Source organism: Bos taurus, chromosome 10 (assembly GCF_002263795.3).
Source record: "Bos taurus isolate L1 Dominette 01449 registration number 42190680 breed Hereford chromosome 10, ARS-UCD2.0, whole genome shotgun sequence".
Taxonomy (NCBI): Eukaryota; Metazoa; Chordata; class Mammalia; order Artiodactyla; family Bovidae; genus Bos; species Bos taurus.
The window spans coordinates 8,514,751-8,528,608 of NC_037337.1; the positions used below are offsets into that span (position 1 = coordinate 8,514,751).

The window sequence follows — 13,858 nt, forward strand, 5'->3', positions numbered from 1 at the left end:
TTTTTCTAATTTTTCAACTTCTCAACCTGAAGACTACAAAAATACATTCACATTGCTGTGTTATATGGCTCATAAGAACAGAAAAATTAAGCTAAATTTCTTCTATGTGAAGAATATTTATAATTAATGCAGGAAATTTAATTCTCAAACTCTAGGAATATGAGTCAAAGTAATTACTTCATTTTGCTACAGGTTTATTTAAATAGAACCATCAACCAAGTTGATTTAAAGCCTAGATTTACACATGGCAGTCCCATACCATTCGTCGCCAGAGACAGTAATCTGCTGGTCCTGCCAGTATACTTTCACTTTAACTATTGATAAAGATCTGCTTTGTTCCGTGGGGCGTGATGCTCACCAGAGAGTGTATGCTTTGTAGTGAACATCCAATAGATCCATTTTGGCAGCTGGAGCTAAGATCTTGTACGAAAGCAACCTCTTGAATTGACAGAAACCGTCATACTTGGAGGTAGCTGTTTACATGCTTAATTGAGCCACACAGGTCCTTCAAGAAAATACTTGGGTGCGAGGGGAATGTTTCATCTGATCAGACGTGTTAGCACTTCATTATCCAGCTCCCAAAGCTAAGGAACTAGCCCACACAGACTTGCTTTTCCTTGTGGGACTGCTGGAGACAGGGCTCGCTTTGCTGTGGTGCTGGGCTGGGTGCTGGACCCAAAGGCCTGAGCACACTGCGATGAGACGAGCTCTTTCTTGCTTCTTCAGAAGACGTGGTGCAGTAATGACTTTGGTAACAATTTTAAAGTCCTCCTTGATTCTTTTTCACATTTTAAATGATCATGTTTACAAATATAGCATTGCTAACAGGACAGTACACAGCTCATATTAGGTAGGCTGTAGCAACTTACTTTATTTTTTGTTCTAATTGAAGTATAGCTGCTGTACCATATGTTACAATATGTGCTGTGCTTAGTTGCTCAGTCATGTCCAACTCTTTGTGACCCCATGGACTGTAGCCCACTGGGCTCCTCTGTCCATGGGATTCTCCAGGCCATGTCCTCCTCCAGGGGATCCTCCCAACCCAGGGGTTGAACTCAGGTCTCCCACATTGCAGGCAGATTCTTTACCATCTGAGCCACCAGGGAAGCCCAAGAATACTTGGAGTGGGTAGCCTCTCCTTTCTCCAGGAGATCTTCCTGACCCAGGAATCGAACTGGGGTCTCCTGCATTGCAGGCTGGAGAAGGCAATGGCACCCCACTCCAGTACTCTCGCCTGGAAGATCCCATGGACAGAGGAGCCTGGTAGGCTTCAGTCCATGGGGTCTCGAAGAGTCAGACACAACTGAGCGACTTCACTTTTACTTTTCACTTTCATGCATTGGAGAAGGAAATGGCAACCCACTCCAGTGTTCTTGCGTGGAGAATCCCAGGGACGGAAGAGCCTGGTGGGCTGCCATCTATGGGGTTGCACAGAGTCGGACACGACTGAAGATACTTAGCAGCATTTCAGGTGGATTCTTTACCAACCGAGCTACCAGGGAAGCCCCTATGTTACAATATAGTAATTCATAAGTTTGAAAGGTTATGCTCCATTTATAGTTAGAATAAAATATTATACTATATATCCCTATAGCTTATTTTATACCTGATAGTTTGTATCTCTTTCTCCCCTCTCCCCAGTGGTAACCACTAGTTTGTACTCTATATCTGTGAATTTGCTTTTTGTTATATTCACTGGTTTGTTGATTTTTTTAGATTCCACGTATAAGTGATATCATATAGTATTTGTCTTTTTCTGACTTATCTCACTTGGCATAACGCCCGCCAAGTCCATCCATGTTGCTGCAAATGGCAAACTTTTGTTCTTTTTGTGGCTGAGTAATATTCCATTGTATATCTACACCACATCTTTATCCATTCATCTGTCAATGGGTACTTACATTGCTTCCCTGTCTTGGTTATTGTGAATAATGCTGTTACGAATATTGGGGCATATGTATGTTTTTGAATTAGTGTGTTTGTTTTTTATGGATGTATACCCAGGAGTGGAATTGCTGGGTCATAGTGGAAACAGTGTCAGACTTTATTTTTTTGGGCTCCAAAATCACTACAGATGGTGACTGCAGCCATGAAATTAAAAGATGCTTACTCCTTGGAAGGAAAGTTATGACCAACCTATACAGCATATTCAAAAGCAGAGACATTACTTTGCCAACAAAGGTCTGTCTAGTCAAGGCTATGGTTTTTCCTGTGGTCATGTATGGATGTGAGAGTTGGTCTGCAAAGAAGGCTAAGCGCCAAAGAATTGATGGTGTTGGAGAAGACTCTTGAGAGTCCCTTGGACTGCAAGGAGATCCAACCAGTCCATTCTGAAGGAGATCAGCCCTGGAATTTCTTTGGAAGGAATGATGCTAAAGCTGAAACTCCAGTACTTTGGCCACCTTATGAGAAGAGTTGACTCATTGGAAAAGACTCTGATGCTGGGAGGGATTGGGGGCAGGAGGAGAAGGGGACGACAGAGGATGAGATGGCTGGATGGCATCACTGATTCGATGGACATGAGTCTGGGTGAACTCTGGGAGTTGGTGATGGACAGGGAGGCCTGGCGTGCTGCAATTCATGGGGTCGCAAAGAGTCGGACACGACTGAGCAACTGATTTGATCTGATCTAATCTGATGATAGTTCTGTGTCATATGGTAGTTCTGTTTCCAGTTTTTTGAGAAACATAGTTTGGAGCAATTTGAATAAGAAAATGCCTTACCCTATTGGGCATCTTGGTTGCATGGGGTTTACGTTCTCCTCTCCTCACCTCCATCACGATTACTTACTGTACATACCCTCCCACACTGGCATCTTCATCTCTGCAGTGACAGGAACACCACCCGTCAATGGACTAAAATCCTTCATTTTCCATGCAGGTTGCCTTGCTACTATTGAAAGCAGTTCTGGGTTTGATATTTCAGATACACTCATGAGAAAGTATAGGTTATGATTAACTTTTCTTCTCACCAACAGCCTTTGAAAGCTTTAACAAAGAATTATTCTGAGATCTTGCAAATAATATTAAGTACCATGTCTTGAAATCTTAAGTTGTCCCAAGTACTTTGAGACATAGCTCACATAAACTATCTATGTTGAGTCTTACAACGAAATTTAAAGAATCTGCCAGCAATGTAGGAGACCCAAATTCGATCCCTGGGTTGGGAAGATCCCCTGGAGGAGGGCATGGCAACCCACTCCAGTATTCTTGCCTGGAGAATTCCATGAACAGAGGAGCTCAGCGGGCTACAGTCCCTGGGGTCACAAAGAATCAGACATGACTGGTCAACTAACACTTCACTTCATTTTATAGATGAGGAAACTGGGACCCAGCAAAGAGAAAACATTGCCCAGGGTCCCATCACTGGCAAAATACCGAACCAAGTTTCACCCAATTTTTTTCTACTCTCTGCCTTGTAAACAGTTCAAAGTAAAATGGCAAAGTTAGATGCTTTATGAGAGAAAAAATGAATAATGTTTTAAGAGTTTATGAGAAGAAACATCTGTCTAGTAAATTAACATTATTTGTGGGGGGACTGCAGCCATGAAATTAAAAGACGTTTACTCCTTGGAAGGAAAGTTATGACCAATCTAGACAGCATATTCAAAAGCAGAGACATTACTTTGCCAATAAAGGTCTGTCTAGTCAAGGCTATGGTTTTTCCTGTGGTCATGTATGGATGTGAGAGTTGGACTGTGAAGAAGGCTGAGCACCGAAGAATTGATGCTTTTGAACTGTGGTGTTGGAGAAGACTCTTGAGAGTCCCTTGCAGTGCAAGGAGATCCAACCAGTCCATTCTGAAGGAGATCAGCCCTAGAATTTCTTTGGAAGGACTGATGCTAAAGCTGAAACTCCAGTACTTTGGCCACCTCATGTGAAGAGTTGACTCATTGGAAAAGACTCTGATGCTGGGAGGGATTGAGGGCAGGAGGAGAAGGGGATGACAGAGAATGAGATGGCTGGATGGCATCACTGACTCGATGGACATGAGTCTGAGTGAACTCCAGGAGTTGGTAATGGACAGGGAGGCCTGGCGTGCTGCGATTCATGGGGTCGAAAAGAGTCGGACACGACTGAGCGACTGAACTGAACTGAATGTGTGAGAAAGCCTTCACTGGACTTGTTTAAATAGCCAGCATGAATAAGAAAGCTCTGGAAACTAGGCACATACGTCCTGAGTTAGATGGTAAGTAGCTTACTGTATCTGGAGTTGCTCTAGGTTGTAAGGTAGCTAGAATGTTACGTGAGAAATTGAAATGATTTTAAATATTCTAGATATACAAGGAAGGTCATCAAGAATAGTGCCCACCTGGAGACCTGTAAAATGAACCAGGCAAGAGGAATTCTGCCCTCTTTGCCTTTCATCAGACGGTGGGTATAGTTGAAAGCAAAGTACCATAAAGTCTTCTTAACTAAGGTCATCAAAGTAAGGAAAGAAAAAACAAAATGTTTCTATGTCTGTTGCAAAAGGCCAGAATACCTCAGATCCAATATGGGCTTAATTAGGTTTTCCAAGCTGATGGGGACGGGACTTCTCCATGACAGTGCTGTGACTGGAACAGCAGAATGTCATTGACGTAGAACACAGGCGCCTCTGAGACCGGCTTCTCCGTGTCTCTTTCCTTGTGTCGGTACGAAGGTTTCATCCAGCACACGCAGAGGTCATTCCATGACCCATGACAATCGGCTGGACAACGTTCTTCTCCTTGTGTGATATACGTAGAAGTATCTGCTATTGTTTATTTCATTTGAAAGGCTAGGTTTCCTTTTTTTTCCCTCCAAAACAGAATATCAAAAGGTACTTGTTTTTAATGAATCTGAGGAACTGTCTACTTTGGTAAGTTAACAGATGAAACGCTCATGGTTTTCTCGCAGAACTAACATGAATCTTTTGCAACTTTCAGGGCCTGTAATTCAGTGTTTACAGCATTAGACCACTGTCACGAAGCCATAGAAATCACAAGCGATGACCACGTGATCCAGGTATGGGGGGCACGTTTTATCTTTAGACATCAAAAGAGAGCCTTTCAAGTCTGAGCCACCCTTTTCTGAGCACTTTGCTCTAATTCTCATATTTCAGCACACTTTCTTTGGAGAAAGGAACATCAAAGTATGCAAAGAAAACTAATACTCTTTGGCTGAGAATTAGATACTCAGTAGGAATAAAAATTAGTTCAGATCAGAACCTGCGATTTCTCTGACAGAGACGGGGTAAATTCTTTAGACTTTGCGGAAAGACATTGTTTATACCAAAGTATGTCAGAACTGTAAATATTTATAAATACCTTGGGAACAGAATATTATCAGTGGTCCTCACTGATTTGCCTACAGTTGGTATTCCAGTTATAAAGTAGTCTTATATAATATAGGGGCTTCCCAGGTGGCACTAGTGGTAAAGAATCTGCCTGCAATGCAGGCTACTGGGGTTGGATCCCTGGGCTGGAAAGATCCCCTGGCGGAGGGCATGGCCACCCACTCCAGTATTCTCACCCGGAGCATTCCATGGACAGAGGAGCCTGGTGGGCTACAGTCCATGCGGTCCCAAAGAGTCAGACACGACTGAAGTGACTTGGCATGTACGCTTAGATAATATTAAAGTCGTCTTCCTAAGGAAATGTGTTTGGCAGACAAACGTTTGTGGAAATAAAGTTGTCTTATTATTTTTGGAAGGTAGGAAATTCCATGGACAGAGGAGTCTGGCAAGCTATAATAAATCCATGCGATCACAAAGAGTCAGACACAATAGAGCAACTAACACTATAAGACATTTACACTTAGAAAATATTCTGAAATGTAGACTCTGCACTGATGGGCACTGGCCTGCCCGCCCTTGGTCTGCATCATGGCGCTGAGTGTGAGAGGCTCGCTGCCCTTGGTAGAGATAAAGACTGTGTCCAGCACAGCGCCCACGACAGTGTCTCACACGCTTTCCTGGGAAACAGCCCGCTGCCCACACAGACACCCCGCTCCCACCTGGGGTTGGTGACAGCAGTTACCCACTGTGTGTGGGCCTGGTCACCCACACGCTCGTGGAGTTCCCTCGTTTCCCTTCAGGAACCCCATGAAAGAGACATACAGTATACAGATGGGGAAACCGAGGCCCAGGAGGGCCGAGGAATTCCTCCAAGGAAAACCCCGGTAATAAATACTGGAACCAAAACATCCGGCCATGTCTTTCTGACTCCGGAGCCTTCCCACCTGGTTCCCTGTTTGGCTGGTTTTTGGACTTTGATTTCCATGACATGGGTCTAAAGGCTTCCTCATGATGCCGCCTGTCACCGGCCCACCTGCCCGCGGATCCGCCCTGAACTACAGAGAAATCAGACATGTTTCTGTTATAGACCGGGCGCAGGTCCACTTCCACCTGGACTCGAACGTCAGTTCTGTTCATGAAACATTTGTTTGGCACCTCCCTCTTTTTTTCTTTCTTTACGAGAGAAAAGCAGAAGTTTCTTCATATATACTTGCATACCAAGGAGATATCCAGGGAAAAGGCGTGAACTCACACCTCCAGCTTTTACAGGGAAGCCGGGGGTGGTTTTAGTGATGAGGGGAAGGGGCTGTCTGCTCTCTACCAGCTGTAATCTTGCAGGCAGTCCTTTCACAGACAGATGAGTCCTTCCTTCTCCAGTTAGCTCCTGATGGTCAGGAAACCTGCATCTCTGGGAGAGGCGGTAGGCTGGTGGTGTCACAAGCTATGAATCACCACCAGCCTATACCTCAAATAGGAAGGAGCAGAGGCTGGGGACGGTGGGTGCCTGGTTAGGGGAATCCTCGTATTAAAAGGGAAACTGTACTGATTGCAGGGTTTCCCTTGGGGCACCCTCTCAGGCCCCTTTACAAGCCTGCCAGCATCCAAAACATAAAACTCAAGCACAAGGAGGAAGTCAAAAAGAGGATGTTACATATAAGGGGCAAATTTAAAAGGCCTTTGTGCCATAGATTTTAAAAGGTGTCATCATGAGTGAGTTGCATCATATATGTATTCAGTACCAGAGTCCTTCTCGGGGCAGCTCTGCTTCTCAGGGCATGTGTCTCTTAGTGCAGGTGGCAGAAGTACTTGACATTCATAAATATTCTCTCTCCCTTTCCATCCACTGAAACTGTTTGCTTCAAAACACTTAAGTGGTGCTTACCATGTGCCAGACACAGTACTTAGCATTTTGCACATGCTCGTTTATTTCTTAAAACAATTCTATGAACCAGGTACTACTGTCCGAGCTGTTTTACAAATGAGGAAACTGAGGTCCAGAGAAGATCAGTAAACTGCCCGTGGTGCTAGTGATGGACAGAGCCAGGGTGTGAACTTGAGTGCCTTGGCTTCGCAGTCCATGTCCTGGAGTACCTGTTGCGTTGTGAGGTCGCCTGGCACAAATGAAGGGCTATGACTTCTACCTGTATTTACAGCCAAGTAGCAAAAGCAGAGTAAACACGTAAGATATGAGCATTTGGCCAACAAATAAGGAGAACAATACATGCTCAAGTATTATTCATTCCTCAGCTATTTACTGAACAGTCCTGAATGTCCAAAGACAAATCTGAAGTAACCTTTGCCCTTGAGGATTTTCATGTCTAGTCGGGGAGAGAGAAAGAAAAGAATTTAGGTCCAGTGTAATAGGGCATCAGAAGCCTGCATAGGATGGGGTGGGAGTTGTCGGAGAGGCACAGGCTCCAACTGGGTAGGGACTTAAGGACAGCTTGCTGGAGCGGGGTGGAAATCAGAGCTGACATGACCAGGAGGTGGGGAAGGGCCTCTAGGCAGAGAGCACAGTCCCACAGGTTGGGAGACAAGCCCAGGCCACCTAGCTGCAGGCAGGGCGGGCCCGGGGACTGTGAGCCCGACCTGATGAGCAGGGGTCCTGCTGCCCGCCCAGGGAGGGCGGCGACCACCACGGGAAAGTGCTAGAAGGTCAGTGAAGACAGTGTCACCACCCCTTCCTCTTCAGTGACCCCTGGAAGGCCCAAGAGCCACCTCCCAGCCCCTCCTCCTCCCAGGGTGGACGGTGCTAGTAGAAGCCGGCTTCCCCAGGGCGCAGCTCCCCACGTGTCCCTGCATCACTGTGCTCCCCACTGCTGTCATCCCCGTGGAGGGCAAAAGTGATTCCATGGGCAAGACCATTTCTAAAGCAGCACGTGGATGTCAGTTATGCCCAAAGAAACCCGTGACCTAGATGCAGTGCACTCACATTCTCCCCACGATCCTGTTGCTTGTCCCCTCCACTCACCTGCTCATCTGGTGATTCTGTTCTTTGAGAAGAAATGGGGGGCCATGGACAGGAGCTGGGAGGCAGCCAAGGTGATAGCTCTAAATTCCAGGGCCCTGGACAGAATTTTGGAAGGAAGCTTCTGAGTCTGCCCATCCCAACATGTGCTCAGTGGGGACGATGCCTCAGGCCTGCGCTGTGCCCAGCTGCGAAAGGACTCCCTCCTGCCCAAGGTTTTTAACTGAATTTATGCTTCAGTTAGACCAGAAGTGGCCTCAAGGCATAGCACTGGTTAATAGACAGTGGCAATTATCTATTAATATTATCTAGACACAAGAGATCAAATTGCTTCCTTGTAGAAATGTGACTAATAGAAGCTATGACCTGTTGAGTGGAGTTCTAGTTAATTTTTTTTAAGACTTTTTTTCTGATGTGGACCATTTTCAAGTCTTTATTGGATTTGTCACGATATTGCTTCTGTTTTATGTTTTGGTTTTTGGCTGCAAGGCATGTGGGATCAAACCCGCATCCCCTGCATTGGAAGGTAAAGTCTTAACCACTGGGTCAACAGGGACATCCCTCTAGTTAATTTTTCTGTGTTCTTTTTTTTCTGAGTTTTTTCTTATTTCATGGGCAGTGGGTGGTGAATAAGGCCCATGGCAAGCTGGCACTGGTAAATAAAGGTTTCTTGCTATTTTTACTGCTGAAGAATGTCTTCCAGTTTCCAGAGGGCCTAGGGTGCTGGGATGGCAGTTGAATGAGCGTATTGGTGGTCAGGAGGGAGCCCACCCCCTGGGGCTGGGGGACTCATCGGACTGTATCAGAGAACGCTGGCCCGGGGCACGTTTTCTGTGCCCTACAAGTGTTCTGCGGGCACACAGCAACCTGTCCTGACCCATATCCACTTCCCATTTGCAGTATGTCAACCCAGCCTTCGAGAGGATGATGGGCTACCACAAAGGCGAACTGCTGGGGAAAGAACTCGCCGAGCTGCCCAAAAGCGACAAGAACCGGGCAGACCTTCTCGACACCATCAATACCTGCATCAAGAAGGGCAAGGTGGGCGAAACCCGACCCATCCACGGCCCCCGCCCAACTAAGGTGTCATCTCTTTCACATGGGCTTCTTTAATGTTACAATTAGGTGAAAAATCTCTTACGTTTGTAAGATGAGTTCAAATCTGAGTTAATTTTGGATAGCAGGCAAACCTGGTGCTTATCACGATGATATAGAATCTGAAGCTTTTGTACAAGGAAATTTCTTCCTTCGTGTGATTATGTCTCACCTGTGATGGCTGGAAATTCATGCCTATCTCCAAGCAGAGTTCCTCCCAGGATTTAGTTTATTCAGAGTTTGAAGGACTAGGATTTAGTATCAGTATTCACATGTTTCATAGGCCCACTTTTCAAACAGTTTTTTTTTTTTTTCTATTCTCTTTACTCATCACAGTTGAGAAGAGACGTACAACTCCCTTGTCCCTGCCTCGGCAGTCTGTCCGGCAGCCTCCTCTGCATCCCAGCAGATGAAGGCAGTGGTGTGGATGCGGTGGGCATCTCCCACAAGCCCTTCCTTCCAGACCACTGCCCTTGGCGCTGGAACTTCCTGGGCATTTTCTTGGAAGCATTCAGATGCTTTCTCTGATGTGAAAGAGTTCGATAGCTTTGCATTTTTTCACTGGGGGACCATTTTATGGGAATACAGTAAGTTTGGATTATATATGATGGCCAGAATTAATAGAAGAATATTAGGGGAGTGAGACCAAAAAGGAAGCAGGAAAACTTTACTGGAAGACTGCTGCCACACCCCTGGTGGCCCCAGCCTGAGTACCAGTTGGCCTTCCCGTGTGAGTGTTTGGGTGAGAAGAGGCGGCAGAGCATCTCGCATCCTGATTCAGCCACTTCCTCCCAGAAGCAGTGGAGGTGCCACAGGCTCCCCCTGGAGGCCGCCAGGCTCTTCGTCCTGCCCAGTTCCACAGGGTCTGGATGCGGGAGGAACCTCACACTCCCCTTTGCCTCATCCATGGAACCTACCAGGAGCCAGGCTAAGCCCAGAGAAGGCTTGACTGGAGGCCCCAGAGGATAGTAGAAGGGGAGTGGAGATAGATTTATAACCACGTTTTCTACTTCCTCGTGTGGGCCCATTAGTTTGCATCTCTGAGCCTCAGTGGACAGATCTGCCAATGAAGGGTGATGAATACCAGGCTCGCAGGTTGTCATAAAGACCTCAAGAGAGACCTTAAAGAATTCCTTGACCTGGTGCCGCTACACCCACGGGGCTGAGAGCCCAGAGCCTGGAAGGGGCAGCCTGGTGGTGGCTGGGCTTGATCCTTGTAGGCCTTGGGCCCTGTGGGTCTGAGCCTTGTGTAGTCAGCACCACGGTGGGCACAGCTAGAGAGCGGTGTTCTGTGGGGTGTAGGAAAAGCGCCTGGGAATTTCACTGCTGAACGTGATGAGACCCTCTGTAGGAGCCACTGAGTACCTGGACGGAAGGATCTTGAGAGCTCTCTTTGTCCCTGTAGGAGTGGCAGGGCGTCTACTACGCCAGACGGAAATCCGGCGACAGCATCCAGCAGCACGTGAAGATCACACCAGTGATCGGCCAAGGAGGGTGAGCGCCCACTCTTAACCTCTGCTGTTTGAGGGGCCCCTGTGGGCATCGGGTTTGTACGTGGGAAATGCAAGTGGGTTAAACCCACCAGTACAACAGGACTGGGTGTGTACATAATGCGTGCCGAGGCCGCCTCCATGCGGCCCCTGAACAAATCACCCCTCTTCTCCTGCCTGTGGGCCTTCTGAAGCCTCAGCCCAACTGTCCACCTCCGCCTGGTTGTCTGTGGTTGTCCCCACACCCCAAGGGGCCAATTTATAGACCTTCCCTTGTCATCACTGCAACTACAGAACTTCGGGGCTCCCTGCCTCAGCCCCGCCTGGGAGCTGAGCTCCTTTCTTTGGGGTACTGGCTCTTTGATGATTCTCTCCAGGCCTCAGGGCTTGTTCACGAGAGGACAGAGCACGAGGGTCATGCTTAGGAGAGAAAGGTGTCTGACCAGAAGCTGAGGCAGCTGATTCCATGTAGCCTCAGCTTACCAGAGGAGCCTATTCATTTGCAGGGAAACAAAGAAAATATGCAATTCCTTTTCCTTCTCCCAGTTGTTTTGTGAGAAGGTTTATGGAGCCAAACAGGACCCCTAACAGTGCCCCACCGAGGAGCCTTTGTAAAGGAGCCTGGAGTCAACCAACCAGCCTCTTAGTATAGGTGTACAGGGTACACACGCCACTGGGTGACATTTTGGAAAAAGAGCAGTTACGGTGTGAACAGCCAGGCAGGAGAGCCCCGTCTGTGACTTACTGTGTGTGTGTTAGTCACTCAGTCATGTCCGACTCTGTGACTACATGGACGGTAGCCCACCAGGCTCCTCTGTCCGAGGAACTCTCTAGACCAGAATACTGGAGTGGGTTGCCGTTTCCTCCTGCAGGGGATCCTCCTGACCCAGGGATGGAACCCAGGTTCCAGCATTGCGGGCAGATTCTTTACTGTCTGAGCCACTGGGGAAGGTTGGAAGGCAATCTGTAGCCAGCAAAGTGTCTGTAGGGTGCTATCCCTCTGATTTCACTTACTGGTTAGTTTTGAAACTGTTCCTGCTCAGTTCAGAGACCACTGTCCCATCTTTCCTGCCGCTCTGCTTCACTCCAGGTGGCGGGGGCACCGGCATGCCCTGAGCGGAGGTCATGAGCTTGCAGAGAAAGGCCCCCGAGGGCCCCTCTGCCCCCACCGAGCACGCAGGCCTCCTCGGGGCCATTCCCAGCAGCAGTCAGAACTCAGGGCCACGCCGGCCGTCACGTCATTGTTTCCGACTGCATCCGGGGACTGTGTTTTCTTCCTAAGATGGACTTGTGTGTTGTGTATGACCAGAATTATTAGCTTACAAAGCAGAGGAGACCATGTTACTGTTTGGTGATTTCTGTCAGGTTGAGTTTTTCTGATCTTTCTGATTTTACAGGTAAGAGCAAGAAGTTCTGTTGTCCAGAGGCAGTGTTATTTCCCACACCCCACCCGTATTTCCCCCAGTGAACTATCAGAAGAAAGTCTTATTAAGGGTGGGGACATTTTACCTCTTCCTATTTAGTGAAGCTCAATACAGAATAACCAGCATATTCGATTCTCTCTTCAGAGTCCTCCAGAGAAAACAGAACCAAAGAGACAGAAACAGAAACAGAGAAAAGAGGTTCCTTACTGTGGAACCTAACGTGGCCCTGTGAAATTCTAGCTGCGCTCGAGAAAAGTCTGCCTGGAGCTGACCTTTGTGTAGCACTAAGACACCTGTTGTCTTTTCCGTCTCCCTGTGGTGACGGCCAAGACCACAGGCTGTCTCGGGGTTCTGTCCATGAACTGAAAATAAGAGGACTTCTCTCTGCCCTGAAAAGTGACATTGTGCATGATGACCAGGCTGTGAAAGAGTGTGGAATATTAAATATAAAAATAGCAACCATGGACTTTGGTCAGTACCTGAGTACTCACCAAATGAGTGCCTTCTATATAAGCCATAAAAGTGTTCGTGTCTGCAGAATTAAAACCCATTTCGTTTGGAGTAGCATTTCATCCTGTCACCAAGGCTGTCTAGGAGCCAGCCCTCAGGAGTCAGTTAGAAATGTAGTATCCATTAGGAGAGTGTTTCGGAGCCAGCCGTGATTAAAAGGAGAGCCCAGTTTTTGAAGGCAGGTGTAGATTGTGTGTTTAAAAAAAAAAAAAATGCATCTTTTATAGATTGTGTTTTATTGGAATTTAATACCTGCCCCAGAATGGACCCTGGAGTTTTTTACTTGAAGAAGATTCTGTTGATGTTTTCGTTTGCTGACTTGTTGAATTGTCTCATGTCTGACTCACTAATCATGGATTATTCATGTTATTAGGAAGATCAGGCATTTCGTCTCCCTCAAGAAACTGTGTTGTAGCACTGACAAAAACAAGCAGGTAAGGCCTTCAGTTTGCTTCATGTGCTTTTTCGGCGTGACCATGCATCCCTTACCCCTCACCACTGCTCTCTGTCTGTCTTTCTCTGTATCTACGGTAGTTGCCAATTTAGAGGCTTTAGGGCAAAATGAGGCCCTTAGACAAAGAGTAAAAGAAAAGATTCTCCAGCAAGCCTATGCACTTTATTAGTAATGCTCCATAGGTTATGATTTAGCTTGTGACTGAACGGTGCAGGACCAATATATTTAATGAGATCATAAAATGTTTTTTCTTCCAAATAAAAGCTGTTCTAATTTTCTACCTTAATTTCTTACATGAAAAGTATATATTTATTTGAGCATTTCACCCCTATAAATTCGTGTCAAAAACAGAAATCATTTGCAATTAGTACTGCGATTTTCTTTAACCATTATGTCATGCAGAACAATCAGAGAAGGCAATGGCACCCCACTCCAGTACTCTTGCCTGGAAAATCCCATGGACGGAGGAGCCTTGTGGGCTACAGTCCATGGGGTTGCGAAGAGTCGGACACAACTGAGCGACTTCCCTTTCACTTTTCACTTTCATGCATTGGAGAAGGAAATGGCAACCCACTCCAGTGTTCTTGCCTGGAGAATCCCAGGGACGGGGGAGCCTGGTGGGCTGCCATCTATGGGGTCGCACAGAGTCAGACACGACTGA

The 13,858-nt window shown here is 46.9% G+C and overlaps 1 protein-coding gene across 6 annotated transcripts in view; it reads left to right on the forward strand.

Moving 5' to 3' along the window:
- Positions 1-13,858, forward strand: part of PDE8B (phosphodiesterase 8B) — a 255,295-nt gene that overhangs the window by 178,074 nt on the left and 63,363 nt on the right. For all 6 annotated transcript variants that reach the window (XM_024997900.2, XM_024997898.2, XM_024997899.2 and 3 more), the window contains exons 7-10: positions 4,907-4,985; positions 9,125-9,265; positions 10,725-10,813; positions 13,117-13,177. In XM_024997900.2, coding sequence (XP_024853668.1) covers positions 4,907-4,985; positions 9,125-9,265; positions 10,725-10,813; positions 13,117-13,177 — 370 coding nt within the window. The remainder of the gene's footprint in view (positions 1-4,906; positions 4,986-9,124; positions 9,266-10,724; positions 10,814-13,116; positions 13,178-13,858) is intronic.